General features: G+C 44.7%; 1 protein-coding gene across 3 annotated transcripts in view; it reads left to right on the top strand.

The window, feature by feature from the left end:
• The window catches only part of SLC26A9 (solute carrier family 26 member 9), a 25,609-nt gene extending 20,566 nt beyond the window's left edge, over positions 1-5,043 (top strand). For all 3 annotated transcript variants that reach the window (XM_024571614.3, XM_071219786.1, XM_045182737.3), the window contains exons 18-21: positions 697-751; positions 1,888-2,033; positions 3,479-3,547; positions 4,781-5,043. In XM_024571614.3, the coding sequence (XP_024427382.1) occupies positions 697-751; positions 1,888-2,033; positions 3,479-3,547; positions 4,781-4,828 (318 nt within the window). In that variant the 3' untranslated portion in view covers positions 4,829-5,043. The remainder of the gene's footprint in view (positions 1-696; positions 752-1,887; positions 2,034-3,478; positions 3,548-4,780) is intronic.
• The last annotated feature ends 10,423 nt before the right edge of the window (positions 5,044-15,466 follow it).

Consider the following 15,466-nt stretch of genomic DNA (forward strand, 5'->3'; position numbering starts at 1 on the left):
TGGTTCGTGGTCTGCTGCTCCTTCCCACACTCACCCAGACCCTCCAGCATCAGCTGGTTCCTGCCAGCCGAGAAGGGAAGAAATCCTATCTGTGCCCCATATCCTCTGCCAAACAGGCAGCCCATGGGACACCTTGAATAAATGAATTCATCTGACAGCTTTTCAGAGACCATCTCCAAGGGCTGAGTCAGCCAACCTCAGAGCTAGTTCAGAACGAGGAGAATGAAGGGGAACAGAGAGTATAAAGGCTGATGGCACCATGGCCAGGTGCACAGAAAGCTCCATCCCCCTCTGGGGACTCAGACTGCTTCCCCAGCCTGGACCTGAAGCTCCAGCCTCCCCAGGCCTTGGGCCTCCCTTGCAGCTTTTGCCGGAAGCCACAAAGTCAGGAAACAGGTGGAGTCTGGGAATCTAAGCTACTGAAGGAAAAGATCTGGCCCCATCAGAAGGGGCCATGGCGACTTGAAGTGCCCACCTCCTTGGCAAAGCCCCACTTCCTCCCCGCTTTTCAGAGAAGCCGCCAGCCAACACTCCAGTGAGAAGTGGCGTGCTTTGCTGCTATTTTTATCTTCGACTGCCAGGGCTCTCGGGGTTGCTTATTTGTTTGGCTTCCCCTCTGAAGTGGGTTTTGTGAATCACTTTTGAGACCACTCAAAGCATTCCTTTCCTTTTGTCTCCCTAACCCGATGCTTGCAGCTGAGCTCCACCTATGGGAAGATCGGCGTGAAGGTCTTCTTGGTGAACATTCATGGTAAGAGAAGCAGGACAATTAGGAGATTAAAAGGCCAGTGAGGGGGTGAGATGGGAGCAGGCTGGAGGGATGATGAACAATGAAGGGGCTGAAGATGAGGGCACCCATATTCTCCCCCAAACTACTTCCTGCTCATAAGAACTTTAGACACAAGTCAGAAGAGACTGTGGCCAGACTGTGTAGGCAGCCCAGGGGTCTCAGTAGCAGGGTGGAAGACCATGGGGCTAAGAAAGGATGACTAGGATTCTAATTCGACCCACCACTAATTTGCCATGTACCTTTGGCCAAGTCACTTTATCTGTCTAGGGATCAATTGTCACCTATGTAAAATGAGGGGATTGATTAGATGAATTTGGGGGGTCTTCTCTGCAACTGAAAGTTCATGAATAATAAAGCACATACTGTTACTACCCAGGAAACGTTGGATATGCAGTGTTCTATGCATGCAGTCTCCAAAGGGCACGCGTACACAGCCAGAGGACATGTCCACATTGCAGTGGACTTCCCCATTGTTAACGCACACATAGAGCGCAGGGACATGGACACACAGCAGGCACACACAGACACGCAAGTGAACGTGAAGGGACACGTATTCACACAGCCTGCTCCCCACAGAGGCTCAGAGCCCTTCCATGGGGCCTGCCCAGCTTCAGAACCGGCCTGATCACGTGCCAGGCTGACCGAGGCCCTGCTCTGGGAGAGAGAATCTGTGGTGCGCATGCGCCCCAGAGTTGGAATCAGAGGGTTCCTCCCACCTCATTGATACTCCTCAGGAAATCGGCTCTAGGATTCGGTAGTAGTAAGAGCTCTGCCACACACTGACGTTGCAGGAAAGTTCTGGGTAAACAGGAGGAAGGACGGACCCTCAGAGGATAGAATTGGCAACAGCCTCCTCATGAACATTTTTAGCCCTTCTCTCTCCAATGGCCATAAAGTACTCACTCCCCCAAACTGCTTCCCTGTACCTGGGTTGAAGGTTCAGCATCTCCAAGGTCATGTTGCCCTCTGCTGCCCAGAATTGATATTGCAAGGCCAATGCCACATCCATTAGAAGCCCGGAGCGCAACTTTAGGCCTCACCAACCTCCCCCCCTCCTCGCTCCAATCCACAATAGCCATTATCTTTCCTCCTTCCAGCCCAGGTGTACAGTGACATTAGTCATGGGGGTGTCTTTGAAGATGGGTGTCTAGAGCGCAACCACGTCTTTCCCAGCATACACGACGCAGTCCTCTTTGCCCAGGCAAATGCCAGAGAAGTGTCCCTAGGAGGTGACTTTAAGGAGGTAAGGTCTGGGCACCTGGGGAATCCTAGGCCCCAGGACACTGAAATAGCAGGACCAGGGGGCATTAGAAGAACGCAGGAGAAGTTTGGTGCTCCAAAACCAATTCTGAATCTGCTTTGTTACCTATAGAACGGGCACCCTAGACTAACATTACCTACCTCAAAGCGTGTTTCTTTTGTTTCTGTTTTAGGAAGAACGATAGTTATATCTTTATGGCACTTGAAAGCACTTTTGTATATTGTAAATCTTTTATTAATATTAATGTCCAGATAAGAACAAAAACAAAAAGAAAGAAATGAAAAAAAAATAAAGTCCAGCACACACAGATGCTCCAAGCGTACCGGTTAGGCCGGTGCTGCTGCACTGCTCACCCTGCCTCTTCCACTCTAGACCTGGCCTGGCAGTGGGGGCAGGGGAGGGGGTGAGCATGCCTGTTTTAATTGAACAGAGCTTGGAGATTTCGGGCTGGTCATGAACGAAGAGATGGAATCCGAGTCTTGTCTCAGTTTCTTGACATTTAATTTACTAGCTCAGTACGTGGTATGCAAATGAGCTACAAATAACACCATCTAGGACTCCTCCATAAAGCGGGGGAGACAGAAAAAGCCCACCCCGTTGGGGTCCCTGCCCAGGCCTTCCCTGTAACCGGCCACCTCCCAGTGTCCCCTCCCAGCTCAGCCACTGTCCTTGGCCTCAGAAGATTCTGTGTCCCAACCCTCAATAAAAACCCTCCCCGCCATCTGTGGGTCAGAGGAAAGCCTTTTCGGGCACGAGAGCAACCATTTGCTCTTTGCTCTAAGTGACTAATGAAGGTGGAGCCATCTGTTCTAAGTGCTGAAAGACTGCCCGAGGACACGGGAGCTTGGCTCCCGCCCTGACACACAGAGGGAGCCCACACGGGAGCACGACTCATGGACCCCGTCCACACGCCAGGAAGAGGGAGACTCTGGAAGAATTCTCATTGGTTATCGTACGAATAATGTCCAGTTATTACAGTTTGCATATTTAAAATAATTTAAATTATATGTAATATATTTACATATCCCAGAATACATTCATATAAATAAATTACACCACACCTTTTCAACAGCATGGTGAGTAGAAAGCCAGCAGAGAGTTTGATTACCCTACTTTTACAAACGAGGAAACTGAGGGAAATAGATTCCTCGAGGTCAGGCAGCTGGCGGTCTGTCGTTGTAAGCCAGGTAAACCTTCCCTGCCTCTCTAAAATGCCCACAGTGGGCAGACCCTGGTGCATGCCTGCCTGAGGTAGGGGAGAAGCCCAGAGCAGTGCTGTACTTTGTGAAGCAGGGAGGGGAGGGGAGGGGAGGGGAGGAGAGCAGTTGTGTGTCAGAAAACATGGCGTCTGCCCAAAGCTTGTTGTTTGCACCAAACTTTGACGTTCCATGGCGGAGCTCATTTTGCACCGTTTTTTTTCCCTCTAGGCTCCAGTGGACACTGAGATCTCCTTATCCGGCTCAGAGGAGAGCCCCAGCTACTGGGATTTAGAGCAGGTAAGCTTAGGGGGAGGGTTGGCGGGCAAGAAGGGGAAGAAAGGAGACCCTCTCAAATCCAAGGTGTTCAATGGGCTCTCTCACATTCAGGCCAGAACAGTCACCTCGAAGTCAACAACATTTCTTTCTCATCGTTCTTTTAATAGCAGATCTTAATTCTTCTCACTCCCTGAAAGGCATGGGGAAGGGAGGAGGGCATCTATTCTTAACTCTCCAACACACCAACCACATGATCCTGGGCAAGCCACACAGCAACACCAGGCCTCAGTTATTACTACTGCAGAATAAGGGAAATGTGAGTAAGACCTGGCCCGTCCACCTCACAAGATTAGCAGGGGATTCTTTTGTTCTTTCATTAATTCAGTAGATATTTATGGATTGCCTGCTGCTTGCCTACACAGTTCCAGGGTGGGCACATGGCCGTGAGCAAAAGAGAGACCCCTGCCCTTAAGAAACTTGTATCCTGGTAGGGTCAGATGGATTCTAAATATGCAGATTCTAGTGGGACAAACACTACTGCACGTGAGCAGCCCTTAAAAGCTAAGAGCTCTGCAGATGGGAGGGGTTAGCATCCCCACAGGGCCTTGTGGTCCTGACATGAAGAGTAGCACTATCCCAATGCCCCCAATTAACAGCAACCAGATACAAATAACATCAAACTTCATGCTTCTTCCCAATTTTTGTGGGCTTAAGTTTCATGGCCCCCGAGCACGCCTCTGGGCACACTGATGGCACGTAGGAGACATTAAGAAATGCAGCCAGAGCCACAAGGGTTTGGCAGGCTGATTTCTAGGCCCCTGTGGAATCTCCAGCGTGTCCCAAACTCCTGGGCAAGACCAAAATAGTTTATCAGAGCCAGAAAAGACTGTCGATCTTATCTGATCTCAGCCCTCATTTTACCTAGTGATGGAAGTGAAGCGATAAAAGGGGAGGGATGCATGGAAGGTCATACCAAGGACACTCCAAATTAGAGTCCAGCCATCTTCTCCTGTCACCTCTGGACCTGTTCTCCTCTTAGGCTGACCCTGCCTCTCCCCTATTCTCACACACTCACACTCATGCACACTCACTCACATACACATTCATATGTAAACTCAAACCCTCACACACTCACACACTCACTCACAATGCTACTTTCTGGCCAGGGGTCCATAAGGTCACCTCTTGGGTGCAGCCCCTCTGAACCCAACAGGTCCCGTGCGGCTCCTTCAACTCCCCCTTGCTTCCCCGCAGGAGATGTTCGGGAGCATGTTTCACACAGAGACTCTGACCGCCCTGTGAGGACCCGGCAGTTCCCATGCTGCCTCCAGAGCGCGTGGCACCTGCACTTCGTGAAGGATGAGCCTGCGAAAGCAGCAGATGGCAGGTACAGGAGAGTACTTCACCAGGACCTCGGCTCCTCTCTATTCTCCTCCTCCTTCTCCCTCGTTCCCCTGCCTCCCTCCTGGCACCTCTAGAGTGAGCCAATCTCAGAAGCAGGGGGAGCCACCTCTTCACCCTTCGCTGACCCTCATGGCCCTGGCCAGCAAGCGTCCCGTTTCCTCCCCGTGGCAACTGACAGGAGCCCCTGACTGCTGGGCTTGAAGCATGAGCCAAGAACAGAAGGGAAAGTGCAACTACTGACTTTGAGTGCAAGTTTCCAAGGTGTCCTTGGGCCTGCATGGCTTGGTGTCAAATGGTGTCAAGCTATCACAACACACAGGAACGGACTTGGCTTAGGACTCTGTCACTTGCCCCCCCCCCCAGCTGGCCCAACTCTGTTCCTGGTAGTTCTGCCCCTCTGGAGCCATATGCTCCCCACAACCCAGGCATCTCCATCTTGGTGACTGTGTCACTTCCTCCTCATCTACAGGCAGCTGGGACCTCCATGCTATTCAACACATCAGACTCAGGCCTGGGGAGTATCCAAGGCCCTCAAGGCCAGCAGAGCTACCTCCCCAGGGGCAGTCCACCAAGGAGCTGCCCCAGCTTCCTGAAACATTATCGTTTCCCCTGCCCTCAGGGGCTGCTCCCTTCCACTTGAGATGGTAGGAACCTGAAGGGGTGAGGAGGGTAGCTGGCTGGCAGAATCCTCTGGCAACCTAGCAACAGGTACAAGTTATTCTGCACAAAAGCTTTTGGGATTCCCTCTTTGTATCGGAGATGGGGGTGGGGATACTAGTGCCAATTTAGGGCAACTGGTGGGCCCTGAGTGGGCCCGGACAGCCCCCCAGACCTCACAGCCCATCAGAGAAATGTCTCCCCAACTTGGGAAATCTCCTTTGTCCTTCTTCACTTGTCAAAGAGCCAATGAATTGAACTCTTCCTTATCTGCTTGGGGCGGGAATCCCTCATTCAGGCAAGGGAATGTACCCCCCAAAGGCCAGCCACATCCCCCAACCAGGCACAGAACGTGGAGAAGGGCTGACCCAGATTGGATCTTCCTCCACAGGGATTCCTTAACAAACTCAGGACCTGCGGCCACCTCCTTCTAGGAAAGCTGAGAAAGGGGATTAAGTTCTCTATGTACATAAGGAGGTAACTAGAGGAAACCCACAGTGACTTGAAAATAAATAGGTCCCGTGTGCGCGTGTTTGGGGAAATGGCCACGCACGTGCACAGAACACATCTTGGCCTCTCCCCACCACTTCTCCCAGGCTCCCTCCACTTCACGGCCCCTGCCCAACAGGTGGGGCTGGCCCAGCCAGGAAAAGCGCCCCAATTCCCAACTTCAGCCCAATCTGCACTGTGTGTCTGTGTGTCGAGGGAGCCGGTCAGCTAGCAAGTCTTCTTAGAGTTAAAGGAGGGGGTGCTGGCGAGGAGCCAACAGATTCTTGGCGCACGACGAGCATTGCTTCTCTGTGAATTCATTGTGCCATCTGGCTGCCAATGGAACTCAAAACTTGGAAGGCAGAAGACAAAGTTATCTGAGATTCCCCATGCCCAGCACCCATAGTGCCAAATTCCAGGAAGACAAGGCTTTAGCCAATGGCAGCTCCCCCTCCCCTATTCCATCTCCTTCAAAGTCTAGCTCCGGCCTACTAGGTAGAAAAAGATCACAGAGTTTCAGGACATTCCAAGCCAAGAGGTCCCCTTGGAACCAAGTGTTTCTATCCGTTGAGGACTCGATGAGTCACCATGAACCACCAGGCTGGCCCCAGACTAAAGAGGGTTGCTGACTCACAGTGGCCTGGAGTGGGGGCTCGCGGAGGGGCCCTGCACCCTGTCCAGTGGGATAAGTACTCACAGGGCCCACAGTGGAAGTAAGATTAGAAACACGTGGGGGAGGAGAAAGACATTAAAGAAAACTTCACTTTTAGAATACTTTGGAAAGAACACAGATTCACACGGACCACTCTCTGGAAATTATTGAAGCAGGAAAGGAGGGCAAGGTAGTGAAATAATCCAGAATTTCAATACTTTTAAATGTTCTTAGTGATACTGACCTGTGATGATGTGCTTCCCAGGGAAGGCTGGGACTCTTGATATATTTGTGTAATTTATTTAATTTAAACACCATTCTCCTTTTGTCCGTTTTGGTAATAAAGTGCTTTTGAAATGTGAACAAATGCATGTATCGGGGTGGCTTTCCAGAAAGGCAGAACAAATCACCTCCGGGAAAAGCTCGCCTTGCCTTGCACTGTCCTGGGGGAAGGAAGCAACCGGAACCCAGACTTCCCCATGAGTCAATCAGCTCCTCTGCAGGTTCTGGTTTCCACTCCTGAGAATGAATAAACTCTGTGAGCCAGCCGAAGAGCAGAGGCCGGAGTAAGACTGAACTAAGTCTTCCACATACTCAGGACCAGTTCCCAGAGCTCACCCTGTGATTTTTGTGGCTGTCAGGGACGTGGGAGTCCCATCCTCTCTCTGTATACCCTTCACATGCTAATTCTACATGCATGAAATTTCTGTTCAGGGCCAATCCCGTCGATAGTCAGCAAAGCTTTCAGAAGGCTTAATATGGGGGAGCACGCAATCTAATCCCAGCTTTTTCTCCCCACTTTGTGAGGCAATGCGAGGAGTGTAAACCTAGGGGACTCAAGTGTCCAACAGGCTAGGTTAACTGCCAACGTTGTTTGCGAACAGTGGGAAATGGAAGGCAATAAGAGGAATCAGAGAAACAGCAAAGGCATGAAGGAGACAGAAATACGATGAGGTGGAAAGAGATGGACTAGAGATAAAGCAAAGCAAAGAGGGAAGGAAGATGAATGGCCAGCGGGATAGAGACCAGGAAAGCAAGAAATGGGGGAAATGTGCGAAAGAGGATGTATTGCAAAGGTGGAGAAGTCAGCGAGTTTCAAAATGATATTTATGTTAAATCATACACTCTTCCTTTATTCTGCTATTCAGCTGCCCGGCAAGATCGGAGTAAATTAGCAAGTAATATCATCCCTCCCATTTGAATTTTATAGATTCTGTATACACGACCTTAGCCTGAATCCCTCTGGAAAGAGAACCCGAGAGAAAACTTTGTGTACGGTTATTGGGAGACAGACCCAGGGAGCAGGTGTGAAAGGCAGGAGGCGTGAAAGGCAGGAGGCATGAAAGGCAGGAGGCGTGAAAGGCAGGAGGCGTGCAACTTGGAGAGAGGGAAAGGGAACACAGAGTGAGTCACCGAGGTGGCCTCCGGGGAGGGCAACTGGGGCTTCACCCATCTCCAAACTGTCCTACAGAAACACCCACCCTTCCTGTTTCCCATTGATCTAGGTGATCCCCTGGGTATTAACTCTCCAACAATTCCAGGTTTCCGTGGACATGAGTGGATGTGAGTGGATACTCATGGATATGAGTGCAGAGCAGTTCCCAGGGTGCCCCAGGCTGTGGCCTCGGGGAAGCCACCTAGGGCAGGAAGGAAGAAGTGTGCACGGCTCCAGGGAGGGCCTGGCGGTTCAGACTGCTTAGAACTGCTGTCTCAACAGAGGCTCAGTGGGAGAGTTTTCAGGGGCACATGCGCAGCTTCTAAGTCAGGTGCACTTCTTTAACCACTCATCATTAAAACCTTGTTTACCTTTGGTGTAAAACCACAACATGACTTTAGCCATATTTGGGAGTAGTGTCAAAACATCTGTAGGATGACCATCTCACCATTCTAAACCGGAATGGAGCCCCTCAACATGGCGAATTCCTCACCGTGGTCTCTAGCGCCATTCCTTCCTTAGCGGAGCAAGGGCACCTCAGTGAGATGGCTCACTCCAGGGCCAGGGCTGGGGAGGTGCACAATGAGTCTTAAACAGCTTTTTATGCCAGAAAGCAAGGACTTGCTCAAAAAAATAACAGAAGCACATTCCAAGGTTGCAGGGACCAGACAGAAGCAACTTCTAGCCAAATGCGGGACAAATCTGAGAACCCACATAATTAAATACAATGGTGAATTTTAAGCCACTGAAACAACAGTTGAGGCCCTGGCCGAGTGGCTCAGTTTGTTGGAGCTTTGTCCCATACACCAAAGATTGTGGGTTCAATTCCCCATCAGGGCACATACTTAGGTTGTGGGTTCAATCACCAGTTGGGGCACATATGGGGTACAATCCCATCTACAATTGCACCCCCAAAAATACCTAGGAATAAATTTAACCAAGGAGGTGAAAGACCTATACTCAGAAAATTGTAAAGCACTGAAAAAAGAAATACAAGAAAATACAAATAAATGGAAGCATATACTATGTTTACGGAGAAGAATTGACATCATTAAAATAGCCATACTCCAAAGCAATCTGTAGACTCAATGCAATTCTTGTCAAAATATGGCATATTTCACAGAAAGAGAACAAATAATCCAAAAATTTATATAGAACTACAGAAAAACCTGAATAGTCTCAGCAATGTTTAGAAACAAGGACAAAGCTGGGGCTATCACGCTACCCAATAGCAAACCATACTGCAAGTCAATAGTAATTAAAGCAGCGTGGTCCTGCCCTGACCACTGGGGCTCAGTTGGTTAGGCAACATCCTGCAAAGTGACAGTTGGCCCGTTCAATTCCCAGTCAGGGCACGTGCCTGGGTTGTGGATTTAGTCTCCGGTCAGGGCATGTGTGAGAGGCAACAGATCAATGTTTCTCTCTATCATCGATGTTTCTCTCTCTCTCTTTCTCCCTCCATCCCTCTCCCTCTAAAAATAAATAAATAAAATCTTTTTAAAAAACCAGCATGGTACTGCCATAAAAACACACATATAGGTCAATGAAACAGAATAGAGAGCCCAGAAATAAACTCACATCTATATGGTCAATTAATATTTGACAAAAGAGGCAAGAGCATACAATGGGATAAAGATAGTCTATTCAATAAATGATGCTGGGAAAATCGGACAAATTACATGCAAAAAAAAAATGAAACTAGACCACCTTCTTACACCATATACAAGTGTAAACTCAAAATTATTTAAAGACTTAAATGGAACACTCAAAACCATAAAAATCCTACAGGAAAACATAGGCAGTAAAACCTCTCACATTTCTCTTAGCAATATTTTTTTCTGATATATCTTCTTGGGCAAAGGAAACAAGAGAAAAAATAAACAAATAGGGTTACATCAAACTAAAAAGTTTTTGCATAGAAAAGCAAATCATCATCAAAAAAAAAAAAAGAGACAGCCTACTAAATGAGAGAACATATTGGCCAGTAATAATACATTTGATAAGGGGTTGATATTCAAAATTTATAAAGAATTCACACTACTCAACATCAAAAAACATCCAATCCAATTTAAAAAAATGGGTAGAGAGCCGAACAGACACTTCTCCGAAGGGGGCTTACAGAAGGCTGATACGCATATGAAGAGGTGTTCCATGTCACCAGTTGTTAGAGAAATGCAAATTAAAACCACAACGACATATCACCTCACATTGTCAGAATGGCCATTATCAATAAATCTACAAGTGACAAGTGTTGGTGATATTGTAGAGAAAAGGCAACCTTCGTGCCCTGCTGGTAGGAACACAGCCACTATGGAAAACAATATGGAGTTTCCTCAAAAAATTAAACATGAATCTGCCACATGATCCAGTGATTCCACTTGTAGGGATTTATCCAAAGACACCCGAAACACTCATTCAAAAGAATACACGCACCCCTATGTTCATTGCAGCGTTATTTACAATAGCCGAGCTATGGAGGCAGCCCAAGTGCTCATCAGTGGTTGTGTGGGTAAAAATGGGTTGGTGCACATACACAATGGAATATTACTTGGCCATAAAAAATAAAATCTTACCATTTTCAACAGTACGGATGAAACTAGAGGGTATTGTGTCCAGTGAAATAAATCAGCCAGGCAAAGACAAATACCACATGATTGCACTTACATGTGGAATCTAAAGAACAAAATAAATGAACAAAATTGAAACAGACTCATAGATACAGAGACAGCACTGGGGGTTGCCAGAGGAGGGGAGGGGTTGGAGGACTGGGTGAAAGAGGTACAGGGACCAAGAAGCACACACATCAGTAGTGACAGAATAGTCACAGGGAAGTAAGTAAAGCATAGGAAATACAAGTCAATACTATTGAGTTAACTGTGTGTGGTGCCAGATGGGATACTGAAAATATCAAGGGGAGCACTATGTAAAGTATATGACTGTCTAACCAGTAAGCTATACACCTGAAACCAGTACCAAAGAAAATTTTTAAAAACCTAAAATGATGCATAACAATAGCCTATAGAGAGAACATGATCATAATTCAAGTGTTCAAAATCTTCATAATTTTTAAAGAAAAAGGGTTACAATATTAACTTCAAATTTGTTAAATATGCATACTAAATTTTCAGTGGTAAATCATAAGAAGAAGACAAACAACATAATTTCCAAACCAGTGGGGCAAAGGAGAATAGAATAAGGAAACAAATTACAATAAAAATGTAATTAGTTTTAAAGCAATAAATGGTGGAAAGGAAGTATAGAAGAAAGTAGTGCTCAGTGAAACACAGCAATTGTCTGATTAGACTAAAAATTAAAAAAGAGACCCTTTTACAGCATAAGAACACCAAAATATAAAAAAAATGCACAAGATAAATATTCACCACAAGAATAGGGTAACTATATTAATCGCAGACAAACTAGCTTTAAGACAAAGTGATTATTAAACATAAAGAAGACCGCACTATCATGAAAAAAATTTCAACTCAAGATAAAGATATAACAATTCTAAACTTGAATGCACCAAATAAGCCTCAAAATATATAAAGCAAAATTGATTTTTTCATCTGAAAAAAATGATAAATCCACCAAAACAGTGGAAGATTTCAGTACGCCTCTCTCATTGTTTGTAGGTTACAAAGATAAACAATAGCAAGGTATGGAAGAGTTAAACAATAAAATAAACAAGCTTTATTTAATGAGCATGTGTGGATTCTGCACACACAAGTAAAATTTGGAGTTCTTTTGAAGCACACATGAAATATTTACAAAAATTGATCATATGCTAAGGCCTTTGAAATTCTCAACAAGTTTCGAATAGGTATCATTCCACATTTTCTGCCCACAATGCACTAAAGTTAAAACTCAATTACAGAAAGATAACTATAATTTATAGCAACTTATAAATTTGTACTTATAAACAACTTCTGAATAACTCATAGTCAAAGAAGAAAATCATAGTTGAAGGAAAGTTCAAACTACTTAGGACCTAACAGTGACGAAAACACTGCATATCGAAACTTGTGGCATGCAAGCAAGCAGCGCTTCAAAGGAAATATATAGCCTTTAATGCCTTTATTAGGAAAGAAAAAAGGTGACAGTTAATGAGTCAAATGTTGAACGATAGCTGTTGAAAAAGGAAAATAAATAAGTGCAAAGAAAGCAAAGATAAGGAGATAGGAATGGTAGTATCGCTAATATTCATTGAATGGTTACATAAGCTACATACTCTTCCAAGTGCTTTACATGTATTAACCCATTTAATCTTCCCCCAAACCCAGAGAGGTACGTACTCTTGTTGTCCACATTCTAAAGAAGAGAAAACTGAGACTCAGAATGGTTAAGTTTGTTAAGGTCACTCAACACCACCCCATGAATGTGGAGGACCTAGAATAAAGAGGACCTTAACCCAGGCAGTCTGGCTCCAGAGCTTAAGCTCTTAACTACCTAATGTTAGCTACATGAATAAATCGCTAATAAGATGAAATTTACCAAAATGTAATCATGTGACCGTTAAGTAAAATAGTAATTTAAAACCTCTCCACAGAGAAAATAGCAGGCCCAGATTACTTTTTAGAATTCTTAGAAAAATAGGTTAGAGTTTTTGTTCACCTTTACATTCCAGAGAATGCAACAACAACAAAGGAATGGAAGATCATCCCTTTGTTCAGTGGGTTAAATTTGGTGGCACTCTCTCTCTCTCCCTCCTCTCCGCCCCCTCCCTCCCTCCCTCCTTCCCTCTCTCACCCTCAGCAGTCCAGAGGCAGACAGTCCGGAGCTGGTATGCTGTTCCATGAAGCTCCCAAGGACTCAGCCCTTGTCCCTCCTCAGTGGGGACCTCATCATCACGCTCCAGCATGGAAACATAGGTATGCTTTACCTGTTTTTTAAGTATCAAATGTTACATGACAAGACTATTTAAAGGATATTTAAGGATGGGAAAATGCTTATGATATAATGCTAAAGAAAAGAAACGGTGACTTATGATCCTATTTAATCAAATGTTTAAAATCTTTCAGTATTTTTGACAAGTTTCCCAAAAATCAAGTTCTAAATGAAATCTTACTGACCTTGAACTGGCTTTGGGATTTTCCAGAGAGTCCCTAGAACATCTCAAAGATTTGTTCTCTCTTCTCATAAAAAAAGAGATGCTTAACTAATTAGACTTATTTGATACGTTCCATTACATGAGAAACATTGTCAAACACAAAGTAACACTAAGCACTCTTTACGCTGTATTTATATAAATACATTATAAGTGCCCCAGAAAATTACACGAAATTCTCAAAATTCTGACATGTCCTGGTATGATGTTATTGGTTATAATTCTAGTTATTCTCTTCAATTGCCAAATTCACTTGTCAATTCCATTATTTTCATTATATGTGTATGTGAACCGTCACCAGATCTTTAACTATGGCTATTTTAAAGATTTTTTTTCATTTACAAACAGTTATTGTTACACTCTGATGTTTTTGCAAAAGTGTTCCTGCAGAAATGTTTCACCTTCAAAAAGATTCATGAGAAAGACCCTGACAAGTGCTCTAGAAAGCAGGTTTCTGTAAACTTTAAGCGTATAACACTAAACTGGGTAAGAATTTCTAAAACTCTAATGAAAAATTAACTGATTCATAAAGTTGCCACCCCAACATGAAACAAAACAAGAATTAATTATATACGACTGAATGAACTGATGAAAATGATTATAATTTTTATGATTTCATTTAAAACATTGCTGGTTCTCCAAAGTTTGATTTTCTGGGTTTAACGGACCCTTTTTCCTCTTCTCTTTTAAGCTATCTATAACTTACAGCAATTTGGTAAGTTGTGTCTTTGCAACAACAGTTGAAACATTTATCTTTTTATTTCTCTACCCGGAACCTCCAGAATTCTGTAACTCTTATTAGATAGTCTTTTTTTAATGACAATATATGTATTTGTATAAATTGAGTAGGAATCTGTTCTCCTTATAACAAGACACAAATGAACAAGTCCTTGGTTTGGCTTTTTAGCCTAAAGAGACCTTAAAGACCTAATCTGAGGTTCCTTATGAAAAGTTCCAACAAAGCAGGTTTGAAAGAGCCGATATTGTCGCCACTATTCTCTCTGCACTTATGTAAATAATCAAGTCAAATGCATTGAAACTAGACTCACTGTTCAAACAAGTTAGTCTTACTATGGTTATCTTTGATAGAAATGGGGATTATTATAGAAAGAAAAATTATATTTCAGTAATACACCTTTGTGGATATCGGATCCTAGTGCTGTTAATTGTCTTTGGACTTGATAACCTAAAAAAAAGGCCAGAGTGAGAAGCAACAGCATTTATTTGAATAGCTTTTTGGGAAGCACTGATTCAATTAGGAGACAAAGGCAAGGGGTATGGATGTGAAAGGGAAGGGAACAACAACAGCAGAAGGGAGGCATTTGTATAGGTGTGGATAAGCTGACATAGTGACATAAATTCCAAACAATGTTTTCAGTTTTCAGTCCAGGAGCCACAGGTCTCACAGTCATAATACCTGCTTTTTTTCGTTGCTATCCTTGAAAACAGTTCTTGGGGACACACTGTTGTTGTGTTAGGCCCGCTCTAAAATGTTATTTTGCCCTGCTTTAATATTCCAAAGGTTCAAGGCATGAGACGTGCAAGGCAGTTCTGGGATGGCAGCTCCCACTCCATTTTAAAGTGGCTCCGTTTGTATTATTATTTTACAAAGGTTTGTTTTCTACCTGCAAACTGAACTGAATCCTGAATTCTTCTACTTTCTTCCAATATTTAGCTAGAATTCTCCAAACTAACATTTTCCATTTTCTCCTTGTCTTTTGCCTTGGAACCACCATGAAACTAAAACGGCCCTTTTTCTAAAACCGTTCCAACTAAACCCTGACAACTTAATATCAACTTTAGAGAGATCGCCGCAGCAGCTGCCAGGGAGAGTCTTTGTGCCTGCTGGGACGTGGGCTGCTCAGCTCATCAGAGACTCCAACCGCCAACCAGGAAAGTCTGTCGGATCGCCGCTGCTGGCCCTTCTCCCTCCGGTGGTGTTTCAGACCTGACGTCTAGAACTCAGCTCAACTGGCTGCTCTCCAAACTCAGAAACTGAATTTATAATCTGCTCCAACTATTCACCTTTGTTTTTCTTTTGTTTCCACAGGAATGCCTTTCATTGGATTACCTGATTGCTCACAATATATAGACGCCTAATTTAGAAGGAAGATGACCAACTCTTGAAATAAAACACCCTTATGTTCATCCTGTCCTCATTTATCATGTGGATACCTTATGTTGTAACAACGTAAACAACTT

Source organism: Desmodus rotundus, chromosome 12, assembly GCF_022682495.2.
Source record: "Desmodus rotundus isolate HL8 chromosome 12, HLdesRot8A.1, whole genome shotgun sequence".
Taxonomy (NCBI): Eukaryota; Metazoa; Chordata; class Mammalia; order Chiroptera; family Phyllostomidae; genus Desmodus; species Desmodus rotundus.